General features: G+C 29.1%; 1 protein-coding gene across 3 annotated transcripts in view; it reads left to right on the forward strand.

Annotated features, from left to right (window-relative positions):
• The window catches only part of LOC107447634 (acylamino-acid-releasing enzyme), a 46,763-nt gene that overhangs the window by 18,130 nt on the left and 5,254 nt on the right, over positions 1 to 23,379 (forward strand). For all 3 annotated transcript variants that reach the window (XM_087151786.1, XM_087151785.1, XM_087151787.1), the window contains 12 exons: positions 449 to 573; positions 5,431 to 5,488; positions 7,690 to 7,784; positions 9,736 to 9,814; positions 10,993 to 11,081; positions 11,231 to 11,351; positions 14,306 to 14,383; positions 14,478 to 14,558; positions 15,453 to 15,541; positions 15,787 to 15,897; positions 16,490 to 16,538; positions 20,377 to 20,407. In XM_087151786.1, the coding sequence (XP_087007912.1) occupies positions 449 to 573; positions 5,431 to 5,488; positions 7,690 to 7,784; positions 9,736 to 9,814; positions 10,993 to 11,081; positions 11,231 to 11,351; positions 14,306 to 14,383; positions 14,478 to 14,558; positions 15,453 to 15,541; positions 15,787 to 15,897; positions 16,490 to 16,538; positions 20,377 to 20,407 (1,006 nt within the window). The remainder of the gene's footprint in view (positions 1 to 448; positions 574 to 5,430; positions 5,489 to 7,689; positions 7,785 to 9,735; positions 9,815 to 10,992; positions 11,082 to 11,230; positions 11,352 to 14,305; positions 14,384 to 14,477; positions 14,559 to 15,452; positions 15,542 to 15,786; positions 15,898 to 16,489; positions 16,539 to 20,376; positions 20,408 to 23,379) is intronic.

Consider the following 23,379-nt stretch of genomic DNA (forward strand, 5'->3'; position numbering starts at 1 on the left):
AGTGATTTCCTATGAAGTCCCTAGGAAAATCATAAAACTCTAATTGTAACTGTCCAGCCTTTTTTTAACCTTTTTTTAAAAACTGAAATTTTAATTGCAGTTCATTTACTTGACTTATAAATTTGTTATTTTTTCCTTAGACCTGACATTGTTTAAATCTTAGATAAGGTATGCTTTTTTTCAAATTTGAAATCCCTTTGTGTATGAACTTAATACTTTTATTTATTCAATAATTAGCACAACTCTTTTGTTTTGAACTTCATATTTTGAGTTCAAAACAATAAAAAATCAAAATTTATTTTATCCCCAATTCTCTTATCACACATATCAAAGTTCAACTTTAATATTATTATAATTTTGGAAATCTTTTTTAATGAAATATCAATAGAATAAAAAACATATTACTTAGCACAAACTAATGCATAATGTTACGCATAATTGGTTTCAGACTGCATCACTGGAGAAAGTAATGTCTCTGTCCGAAACCCCCGATTCAGCTTGGACTTCAAATCTTTATTTTATTTGGAAAATAAAGTTGGTGGTCCTCATTTCAGTGGATCAAAGCTTAAAAAGGTATAATTATTTCTTATTGTTTCTTTCTTTAAAGGGAAGCACCAGGGCAGGTTCTTTAAAGGGAACTTAGTTTGTTATTTGTTCATAAGTTTTTTTTCACATGAATTTAATAGTTGTGTAGCCCTTTTTTGCTGATGCTTGGTTATTATGCAAAATTAGACATTTTTCAGCTTCTTAAAGTGACACTGCTGGTGCAAAATTTTGTTTTTTACCTTTTTATAATAACTTACATCATCAGCATTGGCTCTACAGCCTTATGTAGGCCCAAGTTTTCTTCAAACGGTGACCCTTTTTACAGATATTGACTTTAAATTTTTAAGGTGTTGTTTTCCAACATCGTTTCAAAATCTTTCCTCTCGAAGACTGACAAGACTTTTCCTTCCTTTTCCATCAAAATGTCACCATCTTGTTTGAAGCACAAATGAAGAAAGCTTTTAACAGCACCTTAAATAGTTGAATTTTAGCCCATCTATTAACTGAGATTTTGAAAAATCTTAAACCAAAAAAAAAAAAAAAAAATTCAATCGGTGACTTGCTACAATGACCCTGTTTCTTAATTCCGGATAATTATTTTGATTGTCTACCTCAGATTTGAAAAAGTCATAATTGTTTTTACAAATATATATTTAAGATATAGCCTCAAACATTTCTAAAGAGTTTTTATTCTTACTCCAGTACATATACTGATTTTATGTAGATCATGATCTTATTTAAAGAAATAATTCTTTAATCATTTTATTGCCTGTGTTTTGATTATAAGATAAATTTATTGATTTTGCCATGTCACATAAAAAATGGTTTAAAACGATTTCTCATTAATGTCTGTGTATTCTTATTTTACAAAAGCATATTATAACACTGAGTTAAAATGAGCTTATACAATCTTTAAATGGTGCTTTCTTAAAACTATTCTTGTTTTCCAAAATATTTTTGATAACTTTCCTCTAGGAGACGGACAAGACTTTTTCTTCCTTCTTCATCAAAATATCTCCGTCTCTTTTGAAGCACAAATTAAGGTGATTTTAACAGTATCTTGTATTGTAGTATTTTAGTCCATCTTTTCATCAAATGAGATTTAAATAAAGATCTTACACCAGAAAGAAATCAATCAATGATTTTCTGCAATGAATCTTTTCCTTATTTCTGGATAATTATTTTGATTGCCTACCTCAGATTTAAAAAAGTTGTAAATTTAATTTTTTTACAGATATAAATTTAAAAGATATGGCCTAAAGCGTTTCTAGAGCGTTTTCCTTCTTACACCTTACGTACTAAGCTTACACAGATCATGATTTTATTAAAAGAAATAATTTTTTAATACATTTTTTGCCTGTATTTTGCTTATAAGGCATATTTTGCTGTATAACATTAAAAAAAATTTCATAACAATTTCTCATTTATGTCTGTGCGTTCTTATTTGACAAAGGCATATTATAGCCTTGGATTGAAGTAAGCTCTTGCAATCTTTAGTGTTTTCTCAAAACAATGTTTTTCATAATTGCTGGCATAATAACATCAATTTGCATTTTATATAAATTTTAAAGTATATATATTACTAATTTAGCTACCAGTGCACACAGATTTATGTTTTTTATTATGTATGTAGTTTTTTAATTTTTTTTTGCAGAAAGCCATAAACTTTTTGTTTATCTATTAATAAAATGCTTTAAAAAACGCACAACATGTAACAGAAACAATATTAGTAAAGGTATTGTATATACTGTAAATTAGGGGTGCACAACCTTTTTCAGTGGAGGGCCACATGCACAGTAGATTGACCAATGAAGGGCCGCATACCTAAGTGTTTAGACCGACATATTGAAAGCAATTGTTGGTGGTGATTGTTATATAAATATCATTGTTTATATAACACTAAAATCCTTTTGTCGGTTAACCTGGTAATCTCTTTGCAGAAAATACAATACTTTAAAACGTTTTAAATTAGAAAATGCAAAACTGATTACTTAAGAAGGAAAACAGAATTCGAAAATCAGAATCAATTTATCGGAAAAAATTTAGATAAATTGAAATAATTAAAAAACTATGGAAAAATTGAAATTTTTTTTATCACATTACAAAATACAAAAGTCCATTTAAACATAAATTTTAGCGTTAAATTTTTTTTTATGGAATTAAATTTCAAATAAATAAATATTCTAGTCATTAATATAAATTCAAGTTAAATACTTTGATTTAAAGAAAGTTTATAGGGTTAAAAATGATTAAAACTAAAACAAAACCCCTTAAGTGGAAAATAAGATTTAGCATTTATTAGGGAATGTACTTTATCTTTCAGACATTTTTATTTTAAATTAATAATAAGAGGCTAAGAGAGGGAAGAAAAAGAAAGAAAGAAAACACATTAAATTTTAAGGAACTATATTCCTTAATAATAAAAAACTATTAACATACTTGTTTACAACTTTTTATGACGAATATATTTTTAACATGACACTTACTATTTACAATTAATGCACAATCAATAAAATTTACATTACTTTTCGAAACTTATCTTGATTAAATTTTTTATACAGTTAAAATTTAATGATATACAAATCATTTCCCAGCATATAATCATAAATGATATAAAATGCTCCAAGAAGATAGAAAATGGTTTAAAAAATTTCTTAATGGTTACACTGTAATTTGCAAAATTTTGGAATATTGTGATAATTTTATATACTTGATCATGTGATATTTTTTGAGCCATTAAATGAAAATGTAATGATTGTATTTAAAGACTACTCTGTAATTTTGAACAGGCCAAATTCATTCTGGAAAACAGTCTTTCCACAGAAGCTGTTGTTGTGAGTAGTATTAAAGTTAGAGCAAATAACATAATCAGTTTTGGAATTTGTCCAAGATGGTGTTCTTCCTTTCTGGGTTTTTAAATCGAGGAAATACAAATAGCGATGTGTTATTTTTTAATTGCTTGAATACGAATTGCTATGTGTTATTTTTTAATTGCTTGAATACGAATTGCCATGTGTGATTTTTAAATTGCGTAAATAATAAACTCGATGCTTGTTTTTCAAATCGCGTGAATACGAATCGTGTGGCTTTTAAATTGCGAAAGGACTACTCACAACACTTGATTTTTAAAATGCATTAATATGAATCGCAATATATGGATTTTAAAACGCGTGCAAGAAAAGTAGCAACGGATGATATTTTAAATGCCAGAACACGAATCGCGATAAGTGATTTTAAATCCCGAAATACGAAGCGCGATGGATTTTTTTTAAAATCTCGTTAATGTTAATACGAAATGCGATGCGCAATTTTCAGATCGCGTAAATACAAATTACGATATATGACTTTTAAATTACATGTGGCAACAAAAAGAATAGGTTCGATGTGTGTTGTTAAACTTGCACGTGTTCATGGGACTAAAAAATTATGCCGTGTTTTGAATTTTTTTTTTTTTTTTTTTTTGCAAAACGGACCGCGTTTAATATAAACACATCTCGTTTTTTTTCCTGGGAATGTGTTGATTTGGCTAAGATACGTAATTACTTTTTAAGTTACGAAAAAAAATTAAAACTGAATCGAATTTCACGAGTTGTAATATTGTGTGAAAAAATCAGGTATATTCCAAATCACAAATAAAAATGCAGCAATAACGGGAAAGAAGAAAAAACACTTTCGAAAAACCTCTTAAAAAATTCGTGTTAAAATCGGTACAACGCAAATGATAAAATCGGCACAAACAGAGCACGTAAAAAATAATAAATAATTATTTTAATGCGCGATTCAAAACTCGTTTGCTGGCAAAGTATTAAAAATATCATAATCTTTTTAAATCACGGGGAAAACGTAATAACTACTAAAACAATAACCAAAATACTTTAATATTTTAGATGAAATTGGAGTAAATAAAGTCCATCAAAATTTTATGTAATTTAAATGCGAGATTTGAAATTAAAATGTCGCAATAGCGTATAAAAAATATCGATACTTTCAAAACCTTGTAGAAATGTGTAGCAATAATTTCTAAAATAACGATTGAAAAATAATTTGATTTGCGATAAAATCGTTACAAATAAGCCATGTCAAAAAATGGTTAGCTAAATGAGCGATTCTTTACTCGCGATTCGTAATAATATCTGGCTAAAATATCGAAGTTTTAAAAACCGGGCGTAAATGTGCAGCAATAACTGTTGAAGAAAGGATCTAAAGTCATTTAGATTTTCCATGAAGTTTGCACAAATAAAGCGTTTCATAACTTTTTAAAATCGCTATTTCAGAAACTACTTGAAAATGGGTAGCAATAACTACCGAAAAGTCATTGGAATCGGCACATACGAAAAGCGTCAAAAGTGGTAATTAAAATTCGTAAATCGTAATAATGATGTATTAAAAATATTGTGATTTTTAAAACTATGCCGAAATCCGTAGCGTTAACCATCGAAAAACTACATTGATTGAGATTGGGTGCGTCAAAAACTTAAAAGTGTAAATTTAAATTACCGAATTTTTTTCATTATTTTTCAAAAACAAATATTTAATTTTTTTTCATTTTGTTCAGATTGCGGCCGCGGGCCGCACATCGAGGGTTGGCGGGCCGCATTTGGCCCGCGGGCCGCAGGTTGAGCACCCCTACTGTAAATGTTTAATCAAATAATTTGAAATCTGAAGATATGTCAATAAATATGAAAATTCTTAAAAAAATGTTTCCTGATATGTATACTATAAAATTATTTTTTAAACAAATTACAATAAATGAATTTTTTTGAAAATCTAATAGTGGTTTGCAGTTTTCAATGCAGAATTTATAATTTGAATTTTTGTTTTTTGTCCAATATAAATATATTATGTATAGTCTTTAAAAAGCAGCTGATTTTTTTTTTCTTTCAGTATGATTGGGAAAGTAAACAAATTTCTACTGTGATAGACCTTGTTGATAGCCCTGGAAGTAAGAATGTATATTTCATTTACTGAGGCAACTTAAATAACTTAAATTTTATTTATAATTTATCTTAAGTTCTAAAACTTTTATGTTTGTTAAGTCAAGTTTCGTATAGTTAAATGCATCTCTTGATAATAATTCATGGGTGTCTATTTAAATTTTTATTCTGATGTTGAAATATTACATCCTGTATTGGAGGACATCCAGCATATAAGAGATGGTGGTTCTATATTTATGTATAGTAACTCTCAATTTTCCGTGCTTTTATTGGTGTTGCTTTATCTATCAGTATTATCTTCATGTGTTCTTAATTGATACACTACTTGTATTATTCTATTAGAATTATTATTTTCTCCGGAAATTACAGTTGGCGCTCGATATAATGACCTCTCATTGTCCAAACGAAAGCGAGAGTTATAACCTGAGATCTCTCTATATATAAAATTAGTGCAAATATTTACTTATATTTTATGAATACTGTACTTATTTTGACAAAAACATGCTACATTTTAAATAACATTAGAAAACTGACTATTATTCAGTTATTTTATCTCAATAAAATATAAGTATTTTTTAATATAGTGCATTTAGTACAGCGGTTTTAGTAAAGGTTAAAAATACTTTAAAATGTTTCAAATAACATCATTTAATGTTACTTAAACTTTAGCCAATCATTCAGTGCTTTTTCTAGATTTGAATTTTTACTTCACAAGAGTGATAGCATGAATTGCTCTTCTATTTTTAATTATTCAAACAAAGTGCTTTTTGAAATTTTGAATAATTTAGCCATTTGTGATTTTGATGTTTTTCTTCAATCCACTTTCTTTAAAAATTTTAATATCCACTCTAAGCATGTAACATCACAAAGGTTAGGAGCAGCTATTTTCTCTAAATTACATACTTGCAGAGAACTAAGCAAAACTAAAATCCAGAAGAATGCAGTTAATACTACATGTTTTAACTTCAAAATAAACCACCTCTTACAACACTTCACAGAAAGAGAGAATACAATTTTCAAACATGAAAACTATTGAACCCTTTGAAAAGAAATTTTAAAAGGTTTTAATTGTATAGGAAACCCTGATTTCTAAATGATGGGGCCAATATATACTTTCAATTTTTAATAATGGTAAATAATCCATATTTTAGAATTTTCTTTTGCCCTAAATTACACCCAAGACCTCCCAGGTTAGGAATCTCAGTCACTCTTTCTTCATTCATCTTAAAATTTTAGATGCCTCATGTTCATTGATTTGCATCCATAAAAGAAACAGAGGTTTGAATAGTTTTCTTGAGACTTGTCAAAGGTAAAATGTTAATTTTTAAAGTGTGGAAATTTCTAACTCCTGTTTTTAGAATGATTATCTGGGAATTGAAAAAAAATTTAACATAATTTTGGTCACCATAGTGGAATGAACAGCTCAGACATTTTAATGAGAGTTAGAATTACATTGCATACTTGGAACAACGAACGGGGCTACAGCGATCTTTAATGAAAGGGTCGTAGTAATGGTAAGTCATACTGAAGAGCATAGACTTTACAATCAAACTCGGGAAATAGTTTACAAAGTATGAACCCTTCTTTCACCAGGATTATAACTTTCTATCCAAACTTCTTGATATTTTTTTGTCTACGTTAGACAAAGAACTTAATGGAAAAAGGATGTGACGTGTTTTAAAAAATTGAGTTTTCTATAATTTCAGATGAAGACAGTTTGATCTTTATAATAAACATTATAGATTTATTTGGTCAAGTCATTAACTTTCGGAGATCTCGGTGAATGAAGGTACTGACTATCTTTGAATATTTTTGGTGTGGACGAACCTTCCAAGTGCATTTGGCAATAGTTGATGACTAACAGTAGAAAAGTAACAGTATCTGCATATTATAACATCAAAAGTGCATATGCAATCACGCAAATAGTTTAAATGAATTTTAAGGATTTTCAGATTCTGTTGATTAGAAGATAATAGACAAAAAATAAATACATATTCTTAATTCACTTTTATCGCTGTGGTAACTAAAATTTGTGTAATGCACATTATCCACTCAGCTCTCCCATTTATTGTATCATTAGAATTCCTTGCGTTGAATATGTAATAACATGTGTTTAACACGTTTTACATTGCAACTTTTTCAGCCAAATTTAAAGTTTCTATTTTTATAAAATAATTAGAATGAATTTTAAAGTTTTTTTTTTTTTCAGTTGCAGATTTTCCTGGTTTATATGTAACTTCAGTGCCTCAAAGATGTTGGTTTAAAAATAATTTATTTTTAACTAGTCAATGGCGAAGCTTTCTTGTGAGTACAAAACCTATATTTAAAATAAAAATATATTCTTTTTGTCATAATACCTGTATACAAGTGCAATTACTAAGTAAATCTTAATAATTTGAGATTTTATTTCCTATTGCTTCAAACTTTAGATAACAGTTGGAAGTGTCTGTTAAAAAACAAATTTGCATGAATTCTTCTCCTAAAATATTCTAATGGTTATAAAAATTGCATACATTGCTTTTCTTAATATTTAAAATGCATTGTTTTTATTTTCAAATCATATAGATTTTTGTTACTTACATTAGAAGTACAGTAGGGAACCGATTATCCGGAACGATCGGGACCATCGCTATTCCGGATAACTGATTTTTCCGGTTTTCTGAATCGCTACAAAGAGCCGTTTTTTTTTTATTGTTAAACCCAACTTAAAAAAAAAATTTTGGAAATAATCTTAAAAAGAAGAAAAAACGATTAAATAATACACTAATGATTATTTCCAAAATGATGGTAAGGTAATTACACTAATGATTATTTCCACAATGATGGTAAGGTGACATCTTTCAAAAAAGAAAGAAAAATCCTAAAATCTTATGAGGAAAATCATCATCAAATTAATGTTTTTTAAATTATCTCACATGGTGTGTTTATTTTGTTTATAGTAATTTTTTTGAAATATATTCGATGGATGTATAATATGCAAAATCAGCAGTAATTGAAATGAAGGAAAAAATTTTTTAACATATTGAGAGGCAAAGTTCATGGGAAATTGATACTAGCTAATTCATTTAGGAGAAACATAAAAAAAAACAGGCCGGGATAGCCTGGTTGGTAGGACACTGGCCCCATATCTAAGAGTTCGTGGGTTCGATTCCCGCCGGCCGAAAGTAAATGCCGTGTGGCCCCGTGTAGTAAATGGTGACTGATGCACATTAAATCTGTCGAGTCACAAAGTCCTCCATGTTCCCATAACAAATCAATACCTCTGGGGGTACTGATCCAGGAGTTTCCTTGTCTTCTGGATTGGTTCAAAATTACAAAGCTACGAAGTTGAACATTAGTAGTCGTAAACCCGAAATCGGGTCAGCTGTTCTACGATGGATATAAAATAAAATAAAACATGAAAAATCACTTTATTATTATTGATACCAATGATACTTAATTAGTTTTAATTTATGTGTAGTGAAATAAAAAGAAAACGTTTTATGTACATTTATAGAATGAAAATACTTATTTGTTCAGAAGAACCATAAAAAAAACATCTTGCTATTATTGACACCAATAATGTTTAACTTAAGTAACGTGTATTAATTTTAACAAAAATAATCTATAGTACTAAAATCAAAGTTAATGGGAAAAGATGCTTATTTGTTTCGCATTTATATAAAATATTAAATGCAAAACCATTGTATTAATTTTAACAAAAATAATCCATAGTACTAAAATCAAAGTTAATGGGAAAAGATGCTTATTTGTTTCGCATTTATATAAAATATTAAATGCAAAACCATTGTATTATTATAATTGTACATTGTAATGTGTATTAATTTTAACAAAAATATTCTATAGTACTAAAATCAAAATTAATGGGAAAAGATGCTTATTTTTTTCACATTTACATAAAATGTTAAATGCAAAACTATTTCTGAAATATTTTATAGATATTTAATTATTATTTCCAATTTAAAAAACTCAAATTATATGTTTTTAATAGTTTACTTGTTTTTTACGTTTTCTTTATTTATTTAATTTTTGCTGGTATTTATTTTCATAAAAACAATTTTCAAAAACAATAAATTTTACTTTGTTGATTCTCTGTCAGCTTTTCAATATTTAATTTTTACACATGCATAATGTTAAAGATAAATTAAACAAAAATAAAAACATTCATTTAATTTATTACCTCCAAATTTTATGTTAACAACAGTTTATTTAAATACTTTTTGTCAATATTTTAATTCAAACATATGTATTCTAGTCCATACTTTGTATTGATACTGATAATGGAACAATCCAAAGAATAGAGCCAAAAGTACTCTCTCACCCAGAAGGTGTGGGTTAGTATCTCTTGCATACCTCCTTTTTCATGATTAATTTAGATTTTTGTCACACACTTAAAATAGATATTTATGTAATTGTTCTAAGAATTTTATTTTTTCTACATTTTAAATTGATGTAAATAAGGTTTTAAAAAATTTATTGTACTAATTAATGGTTCTAAAAATTGAAAAAACTATTGAATCATATATGTGGTATTAATACCACATATGAATATTTGTTTATGACATATATATGCACTTATACCTTATTGCATATAACCTTGGCAAATCAGTATACATGTGTTCCCCGTGGCAGAATCAGGGTGACATTGTCGCAGAACATTACAAAGATCTTGCAGAAAGATTTTTCTTTTGAAAAGTAAAAAATTGTAGTTTTTTTTGCACAGAAATTGTCATGTAATTTTTAAATCTTACGTTTAGATAAACACTTTTTGATGCACTAAATTTATGCCGATTCGCATCGTAAATTGATGTAATTTTTTTATTTAATTTTCGGCAGTTACTAATATTAATTTTCACATGGTTTTTAAATATTCTTATATATTTCAAACAATATGGAAAATTCGAATTGTGCATTTGAATACTTATTTTTTAAGGCTATGATTCTATCGAAATTTTGGCAGTTATTGCCATTGATTTCTCCATAGTTTTTAAATCCGATATTTTTTTATGCGATATTTATTACAACAACCTTATCTCGAAACGAAACATGCATTTGAGATCTATTTTTGAGGAGTCCAATTCGCGTGATTTTGTTGTCTATCTTTTTTTCGGATTTCATGATTTTTATTGTGAAGATTATTTACGAATTGCAAAGAAGGAAATAATGAGTGAGTTTTCCCCCAACGTAAAGCAACAAAAGCATAATATAAGAATGAAAAGGTTTTACATTTTCAATTAAAAATTATAATAATTTTTTGTTGTTGCTGTAAGCACAGCGCTTTTGTTATTTTAAATTAGTAACGTATATGTTTTGCTATTATTAAAAGTATCTCGCAGAAAGATATTAGTGCTAGAGTTTTGTCGCAGATGTTAAATATTTGGCAATCAATATCATTATATTAATTTAATATGTTAAATTTTCCATTAATATGTTTAAAATAACAATTTTATAAGCATAAAAAGCAAGTTACTGCTTATACTTCTGTTAATTTTCATAATCTTATTATTTTTAGAAGACTCTTTTGGTACAAGTACAGTTTTCAGCATCAATGAAAATTTCATCCTTGCTGAATTTTCTTCACCTAATATTGAACCTTGTTTGGTATGCTCTTCCAATTTAATTATTGATTATAAATTTTCTTGACTTTCTCTTTGTGATCATAATTATTTTTATATGTTTTTTTGTGTATTGATTTATTATTTATCCTGTTGTTTTATACAAATAAATTCAATTAAGAATTTACTATTTAGGTTATTGGCAAAATAAGCAAGGGTGAAAACATTTCTGTTAGTTGGAAATATCTGGATTCTAATAAACCCATAAAGCACCCTGACATTGAATGGAAAGTTGTCCAAATAAATGCTGAAAAAAGTAGGTAAAAAAATATGGGAAATAATTCTTAAATTAGCTTTAAAAATTTTTTGTTTAAAGAACAAAAAATTATTTTGATGATATATTTTCATTAACCCTTTCAGAGGTTGTAGGATTAAAACTGCCCCACTTATTTTAGGCAATAATATAAACCCTTAAAATTTTAACAGTTTTATCTCTTAAGTATATAATTAACCATTTTTTTCTTTTTTAAAAAATGTTTAAAAAGGAAAATTGCTTTGTTGTGGATTATCTATAACAAAAATAGAAATAGATTAATCTTTCTTTAACCTGAACACCTCCATAAATAAGAATATAATAATTTGTAGGGCAGAAACAGAAAAAAGAGAATAGTTAGCTAAATGATTTAATAGAAAAAAAGTGTATACCAGTTAAATAACAGAGTATTTTGCAGATAAAACAGCGTACATTCTCAAATCCAAACACAAAAACTAATGATCAAATTGTTCTTAAATCAATAAAAAGTTAAAGAAAATTAGGCCCTAATAATTTTCACATCCTACCACTCTGGAATCTCTACTGGTAATTGTTACAATTCATGAACCAAGATGTTGTAAATAGTGGCATGTCAAAATAAATAGTCACTGGGGTTCAATTTTTGAGGGGGACTAAATCAAAAAAATCAGTTCTCTAAATTTCCCATATAAAAAAAATTATTCTTCAATTTGCTAAACATCTTCTAAAAAATTATAATATCTTTCTTGATTTAACTTTTTATGAGCATAAATTCATGATAATTAATGAATCTTTTCTTTATTTGTCTGAAATGTTTAGGGGGACTTAAGAGATTTCTAATTATTAAGGAGACATATACTTCACTGTCCCCCAAAAATGAATTCTTTTCTTTATTTCCTGGCCGACATGAACATAAAATAAATATTATTAGCAGCAGCAGTCAGTTGTTTGCTAAAGGTGTCATGGTGGTTAAGGCTCCACAACATTGTGCATAGACCGCTTTTACTTCTCAGATTATGTTGGTGACCCTGGTAATGAAGTGGCAGATAGCCTAGCTAAAAGGGGTACCACTGAGGTTGCAACATCTGACTACCTCATTACCTATCAAGAGATTTTCTCTCTGAGGAAATAAAAGCTGCGACAGGCAACTATGGTTAACCCCTCCTGTTCTCCACTGGTTGGGCAGAGAAAGTGGTGGTGCTCTAGAATTTATAGGTAATTGATCGAATCAAACGGCAGTTTCTTGATTCACCAGTGGCCATTTAAAATTCTTAACTTTCAATTTTAGGCTCAAAGTCTTCCCATCATGTTGCAAAAGCAATTTAGAACCAGCTTCCCCCGAACACATCCTCGATATTCTGGAATTTCCCTTAGAAGATATTCTCTTGCAACCAATTTTGACTCATGGATCTGATGTAGCTGAGGCTATAATGGGAATTATTGGAAGCAATTGTTAATTAAGTTTTAAAAGTAAAAATTATATTTTCGTTTTCTTTAAGAAAATGATAATGAGTATTTTCTGCCAAATCAATTAAAAATATAGGATTATTTTTTTTAAAAATGGAATTTATAGAAATAGGACAAAATTTGAAAAATAAGTGAAAAATAAGTAAAGATATGAATAGAGATTTTTGCAAAAAGATATGAGGTTAGCTGTTATTTTTGTTTTGTTTGCCTTAAAAAAAGGGAAAATGAAGAAAATAGATGTATCTTTTTAGAACAAGTAATCAAGTTATTGATATAATATATATGGATCATTCTCGTTTAAAATGATCTATAAATTTCTGATCATATAAATAGACTAAAAAATAGGTTCAGTCTTGAAATTTTTTTAGAGTGGCACCCATAAACAACAACATTTTCTCAGATTAGCTGCTACCTATCAGTGTGATACTAGATAGGCTTTAAGCCCCCACTTTGAGCAGATATCTTGTCTTATATTGTTCCTTTGGGGTTTTCTCTCTATCCCTCTGTATGTATGTATGTTTGATTAAATGTTCTATTTACACGCATAGTTATAGAAAACAGTGACTAGGAATTATGCAATAGCAATGTGTAGTTGGAAATTTACAGTTGAAAAAAGTGATTTTCTTTTGCAATTCCTTGCATTAAGAAACTAGTAATGAAGCTTTTAATTTTTTTTATGCATAAAACTGTTGTGGAAATTTAATTTACAAGGTCTGGCTATTAATTTCCAGGACTCATAGAATAATTCAGAAGAAAATAAAATTAAACGCATAGCCATTTAATATTATTCGAAGTAATCCTCATCAGCCGTAATGCACGTCTGTGCTCGGCTGTACAAATTTCGGAAAGAAGTTTTAAAGTCCTCTTTCGGGAATGCTCTTTAATAGTGACGTTACAGTCTTCTTGATGGCTTCGACATCTTGAAATCTTGTCCCCTTCAGCGAATTTTTCAGCTTAGGTAACAGTCTGCGGGTGCTAGGTCTGGAGAGTATGGTGGATGCTGCATCTTAACGACACCATGTTGGGTTAAGAATAGCCTCACAGGCAGCGCAATGTGTGGAGGCGAACTTTTTCAATTGCTTCGGGCGTGCGTAACGACTGCGGCCAACCTGTGTGTGGATCATTTTCCACGCTTTCGCGCAGTCCCGAAAGCTTTTAAACCATTAAAAAGTTCTTGAGCGACATAATGCTTCCTCGTCGTAAACTTGTTTTAACAATTTGTAGGTTTCCGCAGCTGTCTTGCCCAATTTGAAGCAACATTTAATGTTTATTCTTGCTCCATTTTCACTTCGACAACAGGAATTTAAGAGCTACGTTTTAATGCGCCTTTCTACGAGAACCACTTGCATGAGTATGGTGCCGATTGCACTGCACATGCGCAAGAAAGCATTCTTCAATATGCAATCATTAGCGCCATCTTCCGGCTTTTCGTTCTCCTACAGTTACGTCAGTCCTGGAAATTAATAGCCGGACCTTGTATTATGTAATAAGCAATTTTTTTTCTTCTATAGCTGAGCACTGTTTTGAAGCCATTATAACTACACCTGCTAATAAGCAAAATATATCATCAGCTATCATCAGACCACATGGTATATTATACACATTAATATTTTTCAAACAACTTTTTCAACTTCAAATATATAATATTAAATCTGATCAGTATTGTACTTTCATGTATTTCAGGTGGTCCTCACTCCTCTTATACTCCGAATTTCTTAAAAGGCATAGTAGCTTTTACGAAGTTGAATTATGTTAATTGTTTAGGTGAGTTTTTGAGCTATTACCTATTTTTCCAATGGCAATTTATACTCATTGCAATTTACTGTTATTTTTAATCAGAGTTATTTTAAATAAATTGATTATATTTAATAATGTTTTCTTCATTGGTGTACTTTTAAACTCAATATAGCTTATTTCTTACAAGACTTTTAATTCCGAAAGCTTAGAGAATTATAAATTGCAGCTAACTCCCTATTATCTTGCTATATGTCTGTAGTCTTGTGTACATCAATAACTACAATAAATTTAATCTTTAAATTTTTATTTTTTTTAAAATTATTCTCGCATATAAATATTTTGTAAGTAAGAAATTCTGTCTCGTGATATTTAGTAAATTAGTCTGTCCTGTGATATTTTGTGTTTTTGTTTATTTTATTTTATGATAAATTCCTGCTTGACAATGACACATTACTAGTTATTAAAAAATAATTTGTGGTTTAACTCAAATAAATGCAAGGGATATAATTTAGACCATCTTGTGAGTCATTTGTGGAATTTGTTTGTCTAAAGTTATCACTTCAATTAATATTTTTAAATATTTTTAGTATTCTTTCTTTGGGGAATTCTGTTCCTCAGTATTTTGTTTCTCAAAGTAATGATCTTTTGATCTCATAGTATGGCTATAACATGATTTTTTTTTACTCTACGCAACAATAATTTCCTTTGACATTCACAAAATATTTTTTTAAAATTTCAAATTACAAATAAATAAGATGTGGTTTAACACTATAAAACATATACAAGTGACATCTTTTAAGAATTTTGCAAATTTTTTTTCCTTAACCCACTGCGTGAAAAGACCTTATTAATGAAGCTTTGTTACATATTTTAGTATTGTTTTCATGTTCATTGTAAATAAAAATAATTCTCATTTAACAGTTAATTATCGAGGTTCAGTGGGATTTGGGGAAAATAGCATCCATTCTTTACCTGGTAATGTCGGCAAGCACGATGTTGAAGAAGTTCAGGTCAGTTTTTCTTTTCATTTTTATTTCTCCTTTCAAATAATGTTATTTTCTGTTTCATTAACAAAAAGAGTCTTCTTCAATTTGTCTTGAAACAACAAAGCACAATACCATTATTTTTTTATGTAAAAATTAGCTTCAAATATATTGAAATATTTTATGCTATGAAATATTGTTGTAAAAATTTTGAAAATCATTCTTAAATTAACCTTTTTTTGCTGAAATATTTTTAATTCTTTCATATATAGCAAATTGCTGAGTGGATAAAAAATCAATCTGATTTTACAATCAAGAATAGTTTTGTCATTGGTGGCTCACATGGTGGATTTCTTGGTGCACATTTGGTGGGGCAGTATCCAGTATGTTAAGTTATATTTCTATTCTTTTTATTAAAATTATTTGTTTTATTTTTATTTAGTATATATATATATATAATATATTATTAAAGTTCACTTTGATCATTGTTATGAGATTTTTTTTTAATAAAGTTACAATGAAATTAAGTTTTTAAACTTCATTGCAACTTTATCATTTGAAAACAAAAATTACTTTTTTCAATATCTAGTTTATCATTTTTTGTTGAAATATTAGAGTTGTCACCTTTTCTGATGAATATTTTCGAAAATGCAAACATATTTTCTGATGAATATTTTAAGAAATTTTTATTCCAGGTAGAATTTAATAATAGGTATGTAATAATTGTAAATCGAAAAAGTATTCAAATTAATGTTTTATTTATATATAATATTTAAAATAGTGCTATTTTGTAAAAAAAAAAGTTTATCTTATCTGCTCATGCTTCATAAAATTGTACATTCTATTTTTTTAGATTATATTCATTTACATATATCTTCATTCTCTTTTTTTCTTTTTTCTTTTTTGTAATTTTGTCTTTATATTTTTTGTAATTTATATTTTGTAAAATAAATTGATTTTAATTAATTTTTTTAGGACTTTTATAAAGGTGCTGTTCTTTTGAATCCTGTTGTTGATATTGCAGGTACATCTTTAAAATATTCGAAAAATTAAAGTTTTTATTTTCAAGTTTATATAATATGTAAAGCCATTGCCTAGAGATGGGATGGAAACAGGTTTAAAGAAAAGGAAAGAAGACATCAATCTTTATTTATCCATTTTTATTAGAGAGCAATCATCCAAGTTGCACACAATCAAAGTGCTCCAGAATAAAAATTAGGGAAAATCTTGCAAAAAAGTCCCGATGTTTTGTTAAATCTTATGGAAACCTGAGTGATTACAATTGGTCCATTAAATAGGTCGAGGGAATAATATGATTCTCCTAGTTCTGTTTAAAGGAAGACTATAAAATGTTAACTTATGCATGCTTGAGATCTAAATATAGAATACAAAAAGAGGAACTGAATAATTAAGTATGAGAAAACGACTAATTGTGAATAATAAATTAAGAAGAAGAATTTAAATTAAGTTATAACATGAAAAGACTACTTGAAGCTTTTTATGTTAAATCTTCCCCCCCTGAAATTTTTAACGACCGCATAAAATATTTTAAAAAATGTATCTATTTGCAATACTTTCCCTGTGTTGGAAGTGCAGTTAACATGAAAAGAATAAAATTTGATATCTTAACATACAATCAATATATAAAAGTAATATGAATTATTAAAAACACACTTTTGTAAACGTGATAAAAATTTAACCAATTTAGTCCACAATTTGCAGCAGATAAATGTTTGTAGGCCTACTTTGCAAATAAATGAATTTTTTTTAAATAAAAAAACTTTTAATAGTTTATCCGTGTCTTTGTCTGTTCAGCTCAAAGTCATTTGTTTACATTTCTTATGATAGTCTTTCGCCAATAAATGCATTCCCTACTTCATCCATTTGACTTTCAATGCTTTCACTTAAAATTTCAAATTCCTACTAGCTCTTTAAAGGTGCAATTATTCAAAAATATGAAAAAAGCAGTAGAAAAAAATTCAGTCTGATGTTAGACTTCAGTATTGTTTATTTGTTAAAAATAACACTGAGATTTTTATTCTAAAGTTTAAGTGCGAAAAATATGTTTAGTTTTGAATAAATTAAGAAGAATTTAAATTAAGCAATAAAGATTAGTTGGGAGCCTTTTAGGTTATATATTGTTGTGTCACAACAACCAGAAATAAGACGTGAGTTGTACCAAACAATTTATTTAAACCTTCACACGAAAAATCACAAAATATTACCCAAACGAAATATCTCTTCTCAGAAAAAAACTCTCCTTTTCAACGACAAAAAAAAAGAACATCACTTCTCGTATGTGTCTCTCAAGCAACATTATTTTAGCATTACCTCTCGAGGAATTGATGCTTTTAGCTCAGTTGTCACTCTGTTACGTTACAGTCTAACTCCTCCCTTCCACAGAGTTTTCTTTGCAAAAGTAGGAAATGGCAAAAAAACATACATAAAATTTTGTCAAAACTGATCTATATAGGTTGACATAAAACTGTTTTGTTTATCGGTATATAGGAAAATAAAACAGTAAGGGAAAATAAACAGGAAAATAAACAGTAAAATTGTAGTCACGAATCTTTTCAGTGAGTAAGTCATCGTTTTTCGCCGTTTGATCAGAAGTAACGATGTGTTCATTGGAATAGACTATACCGAGCTGTACATTATCTTTATTTTCCACTTCCCTCCTTTCATTCATATTTTCTTGTTTTCGAGTCATTACAGCACTTATCATTGGGACTTCAAGCGAATTTTCCAATAGAGCAGCCGTTTTGTTACCCAATAAATAATACCCTTTATCAAGAGAATCACCTAATACAGCTGCCTTAGTAACCACTTTTCCTAACTTACAGTTTAATTCAACTTCGGCTAATGGAAAGCAAAATGATTCTTCCTGTATTGGAGTTTTTATCCAAACAGATTCACCCGTGTACATTTCAGGTTTTACAAATCTCCTAGGAATTAAATCCAAGGTTGCGCCAGTGTCTCGTAGTATTGAAATGCCAACGCCATTTACCACGCCAATGCTCGTATATGGTGTCATTATACTATCAGGAAACCTTGATTCCGAAACGTGAAGCGAAGCCACAGTTTCAGAATTTGTTTTCGCCTTGGGACATTGAGGGCGTAGATGATCATAAGAACCACATTCATAGCATCTAAGCTGTCTTCTTCTTTCAAATTCTCTTTCGCGAACATTTTCTTTAACATTATTTTTCTGCCAAGTCAACTTTTCTTCAGTTCTGGTATCACTTTGGTTCGGAAATCGCCAAGAATCATCTTGGTTACTTCGATTATAAGACACAGACTTTTCCTTGAAACTGTTTTTTAAACTTTCATAGTCGTCCAATTTTCCGGCTAATTTGGTATAAGAATTCAATTCCATCCAATCTTCAAGAAAATGATCTCTCATGTCATTTGGTACATGACGTTTCATTTGCTCGGTAACCATCAAACTCTTAAGATCATCGAAAGTGGTAATTTTTGCTTCAGAAACCCATTCGCTAAAATAGCAATTTAATTCTTGTGCAAAATTTCACCAAGATTTTTCAGGTGATTTAAAATGTCGATAAAAATTTTGTTTGAGTTCCTCTGCATTAAGCTTATATTGTTTAAGAATCAATTCTTTTACAAAGTCGTAGTTATTGGCATCATTAGGGGACTCTCTCGCCAACATATTTGAAATGTCGGGTGGTACTACGCTCAATAGGTAAGGCACCCATTCATCTTTAGGAATTTGTGCAATTTCTGCTCGACGTTCAAAATTTATCAGATACAACGACATTTCATCTTTACCTTCATTAAATTTTGGTGTTATTTGTAAAATCTGTATTTTATGATTTGTTTCACCTGATACCGGTCTGTTTTGGTGCTGAATTTGAGAATTTGCTTCTAATTCGAGTTTACGCAATTCCAATTGATGTTGCCGTTCAAGTTCTTCTCGCCGCTCTTGTCTTTCAAGTTCTTCTCGCCGTTCTTGTCTTTCAAGTTCTTCTCGCCGTTCTTGTCTTTCTCTTTCAAGTTCTTCTCGCCGTTCTTGTTTTTCAAGTTCTTCTCGCCGTTCTTGTTTTTCAAGTTCTTCTCGCCTAATTCTCTCCTCCGTTATACGAGTCAAACACATCTTTACATCCTCAGCCTCATAATGTTGACTAGTTTGAATTATTTTTTTAATTTCACAAACATTTGCTTGAGGTGGAACAGATTCACCTAATTCGTCGGCCAATTCTATCAAATCCACTTTTTTCGCTTTATGAAGAAAAGCCATAATTTACAACTGATAAAAAACTAAATATACAATAACTGACTACCTTAAATCAACTACTCTTACTATATCCCGCCGCTGCCACCAGAAAAATTCTGTTGTGTCACAACAACCAGAAATAAGACGTGAGTTGTACCAAACAATTTATTTAAACCTTCACACGAAAAATCACAAAATATTACCCAAACGAAATATCTCTTCTCAGAAAAAAACTCTCCTTTTCAACGACAAAAAAAAAGAACATCACTTCTCGTGTGTGTCTCTCAAGCAACATTATTTTAGCATTACCTCTCGAGGAATTGATGCTTTTAGCTCAGTTGTCACTCTGTTACGTTACAATATTAATCCGTTTAGTGTGGCAGATATATTAATATACTTAATTGAACAAAATAAATTAAATCATTGTCATTTGCTTATAAATTAAAAAAAATATGTTTAATTTTGAGAAAAAAAATTTTTTTAATTATTTACTTTTAAAGCTTTCTTGTTTTGTTATCTTATTGTTTTAAATGAATGCAATAAAAGAATTATTTTATCATTGAATAACATTAATTTTTGCTTTAAGTCATGTAATGTTACTGTTTTTAAAATTCTTTTTTACATGTTTTAGGCATGACTGAGACAACTGATATCCCTGATTGGTAAGAAATTTTGGAGAAAGAAAAGTTGCATTTAAATTTAATTTCTGTCTTTTTTTTTCTTCCGATTTAAAAATTTATCATATTAGATTTTTAATTTGTTTTAGATTATACCTTATCATTATCTCTTAGATACTAGAACCTGGTTTGAGGGGCAAAACAAAGTTTCAAAGATAACATTACTTAGTTTAAGTTGAACTGTAGAAAGATGAAGTTTTTATAGAAATTTCCCCTCTTCATCTTTCGTATGTTTTTTGATATTTTAAGCCTTTTGCATGACATTTTAATTTTCTGACCACCTCTCTGATGTGCGTTTTTACATACCTGCATTACTTTTTAAAAAATCTTAGATGTTGGCAATGCTTGATCATACAAACATGCTGTAGTTTTGTATTCTGTTAAAATATTTTTACAGAACTAGCCTGCACATGAGATATTTATCATGGAGGGGTATGCCTCTCATTTGTTTTGAGTTTTTAGGATAAATTTCATTATTTACATTTGAACACATTGTTTACCAGTGACAAGTTAACTAGTCTTTTTACATCCAAAAATTGTTCACCAATGACGAATTATTGCACTTGCATTGTCTAGTTAACTCGTCATTGACGTTTGGGCAGGAAATCAATATTTATAATTTTTTATTTTACACCCATATTCAATTATAAAATAATAGCATTTGCCATGACATAGTTTATGTGTAAAATTGCAGATCAACAAAGTGTAAATCTTACAAATACTCATTTATCAGAATCTTGCAAAATACCAATCAGAAGCATAACAACTAATCAATGTTCAATTTTTTCATCATTTATTAATGTTTCTTTTTATTATTATTTTGAAAGATTTGCTCTTGTTGTAATTTTTCAATATAATCATAATAAGCTGCGGTGAACCAGTTACCTTGCTAAACAGCAGGGTTGGCAAAAGTCATGATTTTATTAAAACACTTTTTAAAAAATCAGATTTTTTTGTTGTTGTTTAAATCAGATTAGTTTACATTTACCAACCAAAATATCTGATAAGTAGACAGCGGATTATATGCACTAAAAAACAGACAAAATATGCATGCAAATATGCTCTAAAAAATTTGAATATATGCTCTTAAAACTAGAAATATGTATTTAAAATGGAAATTAAAAGTTCAACTTATTTAAATACTACTATTTCCAACAAACACAGCTAAAACATTTTTTTGTTAAAAGGAAGAAAATCAAAATATTTCTTACTTGAATCTACACATTTCTGATGAAAAAGCCTAAAACTGAAGTATGATAAATGAGAGAAGAAAAATCATCGCATTTTCCGGAAAGATTTAATTAAACTGAATAATTTTTGTTGCAATACACAACTAAGTGTTTTTCCAAATTTTCAAGGGTTAATTGATGTCGTCGGTCATCAAAGATCATTTTAAAAGCAGAAAATGACCTCTCCACGTCAACCGATGTTATTGAACAAAACTTGTACAATTTCGTACTCATTGGTTTTACTTTCTCTGGAAGTTCAGTTCTGTTTCCATTAAGAAAATCATTTATCTTCTTCACTGCTGCAAAACCCGAATTTTTGTTTTGAACGGAACACCATTTTTCTTTTACTTTCTTCCCAACTGAGTCTGGAAGAGCATTGATGCACTGTTGAATTTTTTCAATTTCGGATATGGCCTCAGCCAGTGGAAGACCTCGTGTTTCGACCTTTGTTATTGCTCCACTTAAGAAAGAAAAGTGAGTGTCAATTATGGCCAAGTTCTTCTGCAAAGAGATATCCTGTAGTAATTCTTTTGTGACATAAAATGAGGAAACACAGGAACTGTCAATTGCATCTACAACTGACTTTATTGCATCAAAATTATTAACGTAAAAACGTGCAGCTTCAATCCATGTACCCCACCTAGTTATCACAGGCTGTGGAGGTAAGGGCAAATCAGGATACATTTCTTTATACAATTTTATGCACACAGGTGCCTTGAGAAAAACTTTCTTGATACAAGAAATCAAATCATTCACAGAGGAGAATACTTCTCGAACAGTCTCAGCCAGTCTGTGAACAGCATAAGCCAAACATGTAATATGAAGCATTCTGGGATAAAAAATTTCCAGTGCTGCTGCAGATTTGACCATATACGGAGCGGCATCACTGACAAAAATCAAAACATCTTCAGAACCATCTCTATCAGGCCATAATAATCTGATAGAATCATTGACAAACCTTGCTATGGTTGAATGATTGACTTTTTCAAGGGCTTTGCTTGCTAGAAGATTTGGTCAAGTAGGAATATTATCCATTTTTCCACAAATAAAATGAGCAATATAGCGACCGCACTTATCTGTCGTCTCATCGACTTCAATCCATATAGGGCCATCTCCAATATCTCGTCGAATATCATCCAGTACTTCGATATATATCGGTTTAAGGTAGTTCTTTCTTAAAGTCGATTCATCGGGAATGATCTGATTGGTACAATATTTTTTTAAAAACTGTCTTAAGGTTGGATTATTTAACTTTTTAAAGGAATATTGCTGCTTACTAAGGCTTTGCATAAATCACTAGAAAAATCACTTTCCTTTTTAGCTGCTTGAACAGGAATAGTTAATAAACTTTGAACAAATCCTTTTGTATTCTGCTTTTTCTTCGCGGAGTGAGCATTAGTCTTTATATGTTGATCTTTTTGGTACTTTTTTCACAGGAAATATGTTTTTGATAAATCACACAAAATACTATTTCCCCATCGGTCGTAAAGTCCTTCCCATAGTCCGAAATCCATGTCTTCATTAAATTTGATTTAGTCGACTTAATTTTTGGCATATTATAAAATTCCGCAGTCAAAAATAACATTCAAAGCTTCACTAACTACGTATTCAACTGATAGATGTCGAAACTATCTATCTATCGGATGGACTATCGAAATATGTTAGAATAGCAGCTCTCTCCGAAAATGTATTCACTCCACCTTTTAACTAATCAATCACAGGAAAGGG

The sequence above is a fragment of the Parasteatoda tepidariorum genome, chromosome 9 (genome assembly GCF_982258835.1).
Source record: "Parasteatoda tepidariorum strain Cologne lab strain chromosome 9, Ptep-v5.0, whole genome shotgun sequence".
NCBI classification, from domain to species: domain Eukaryota; kingdom Metazoa; phylum Arthropoda; class Arachnida; order Araneae; family Theridiidae; genus Parasteatoda; species Parasteatoda tepidariorum.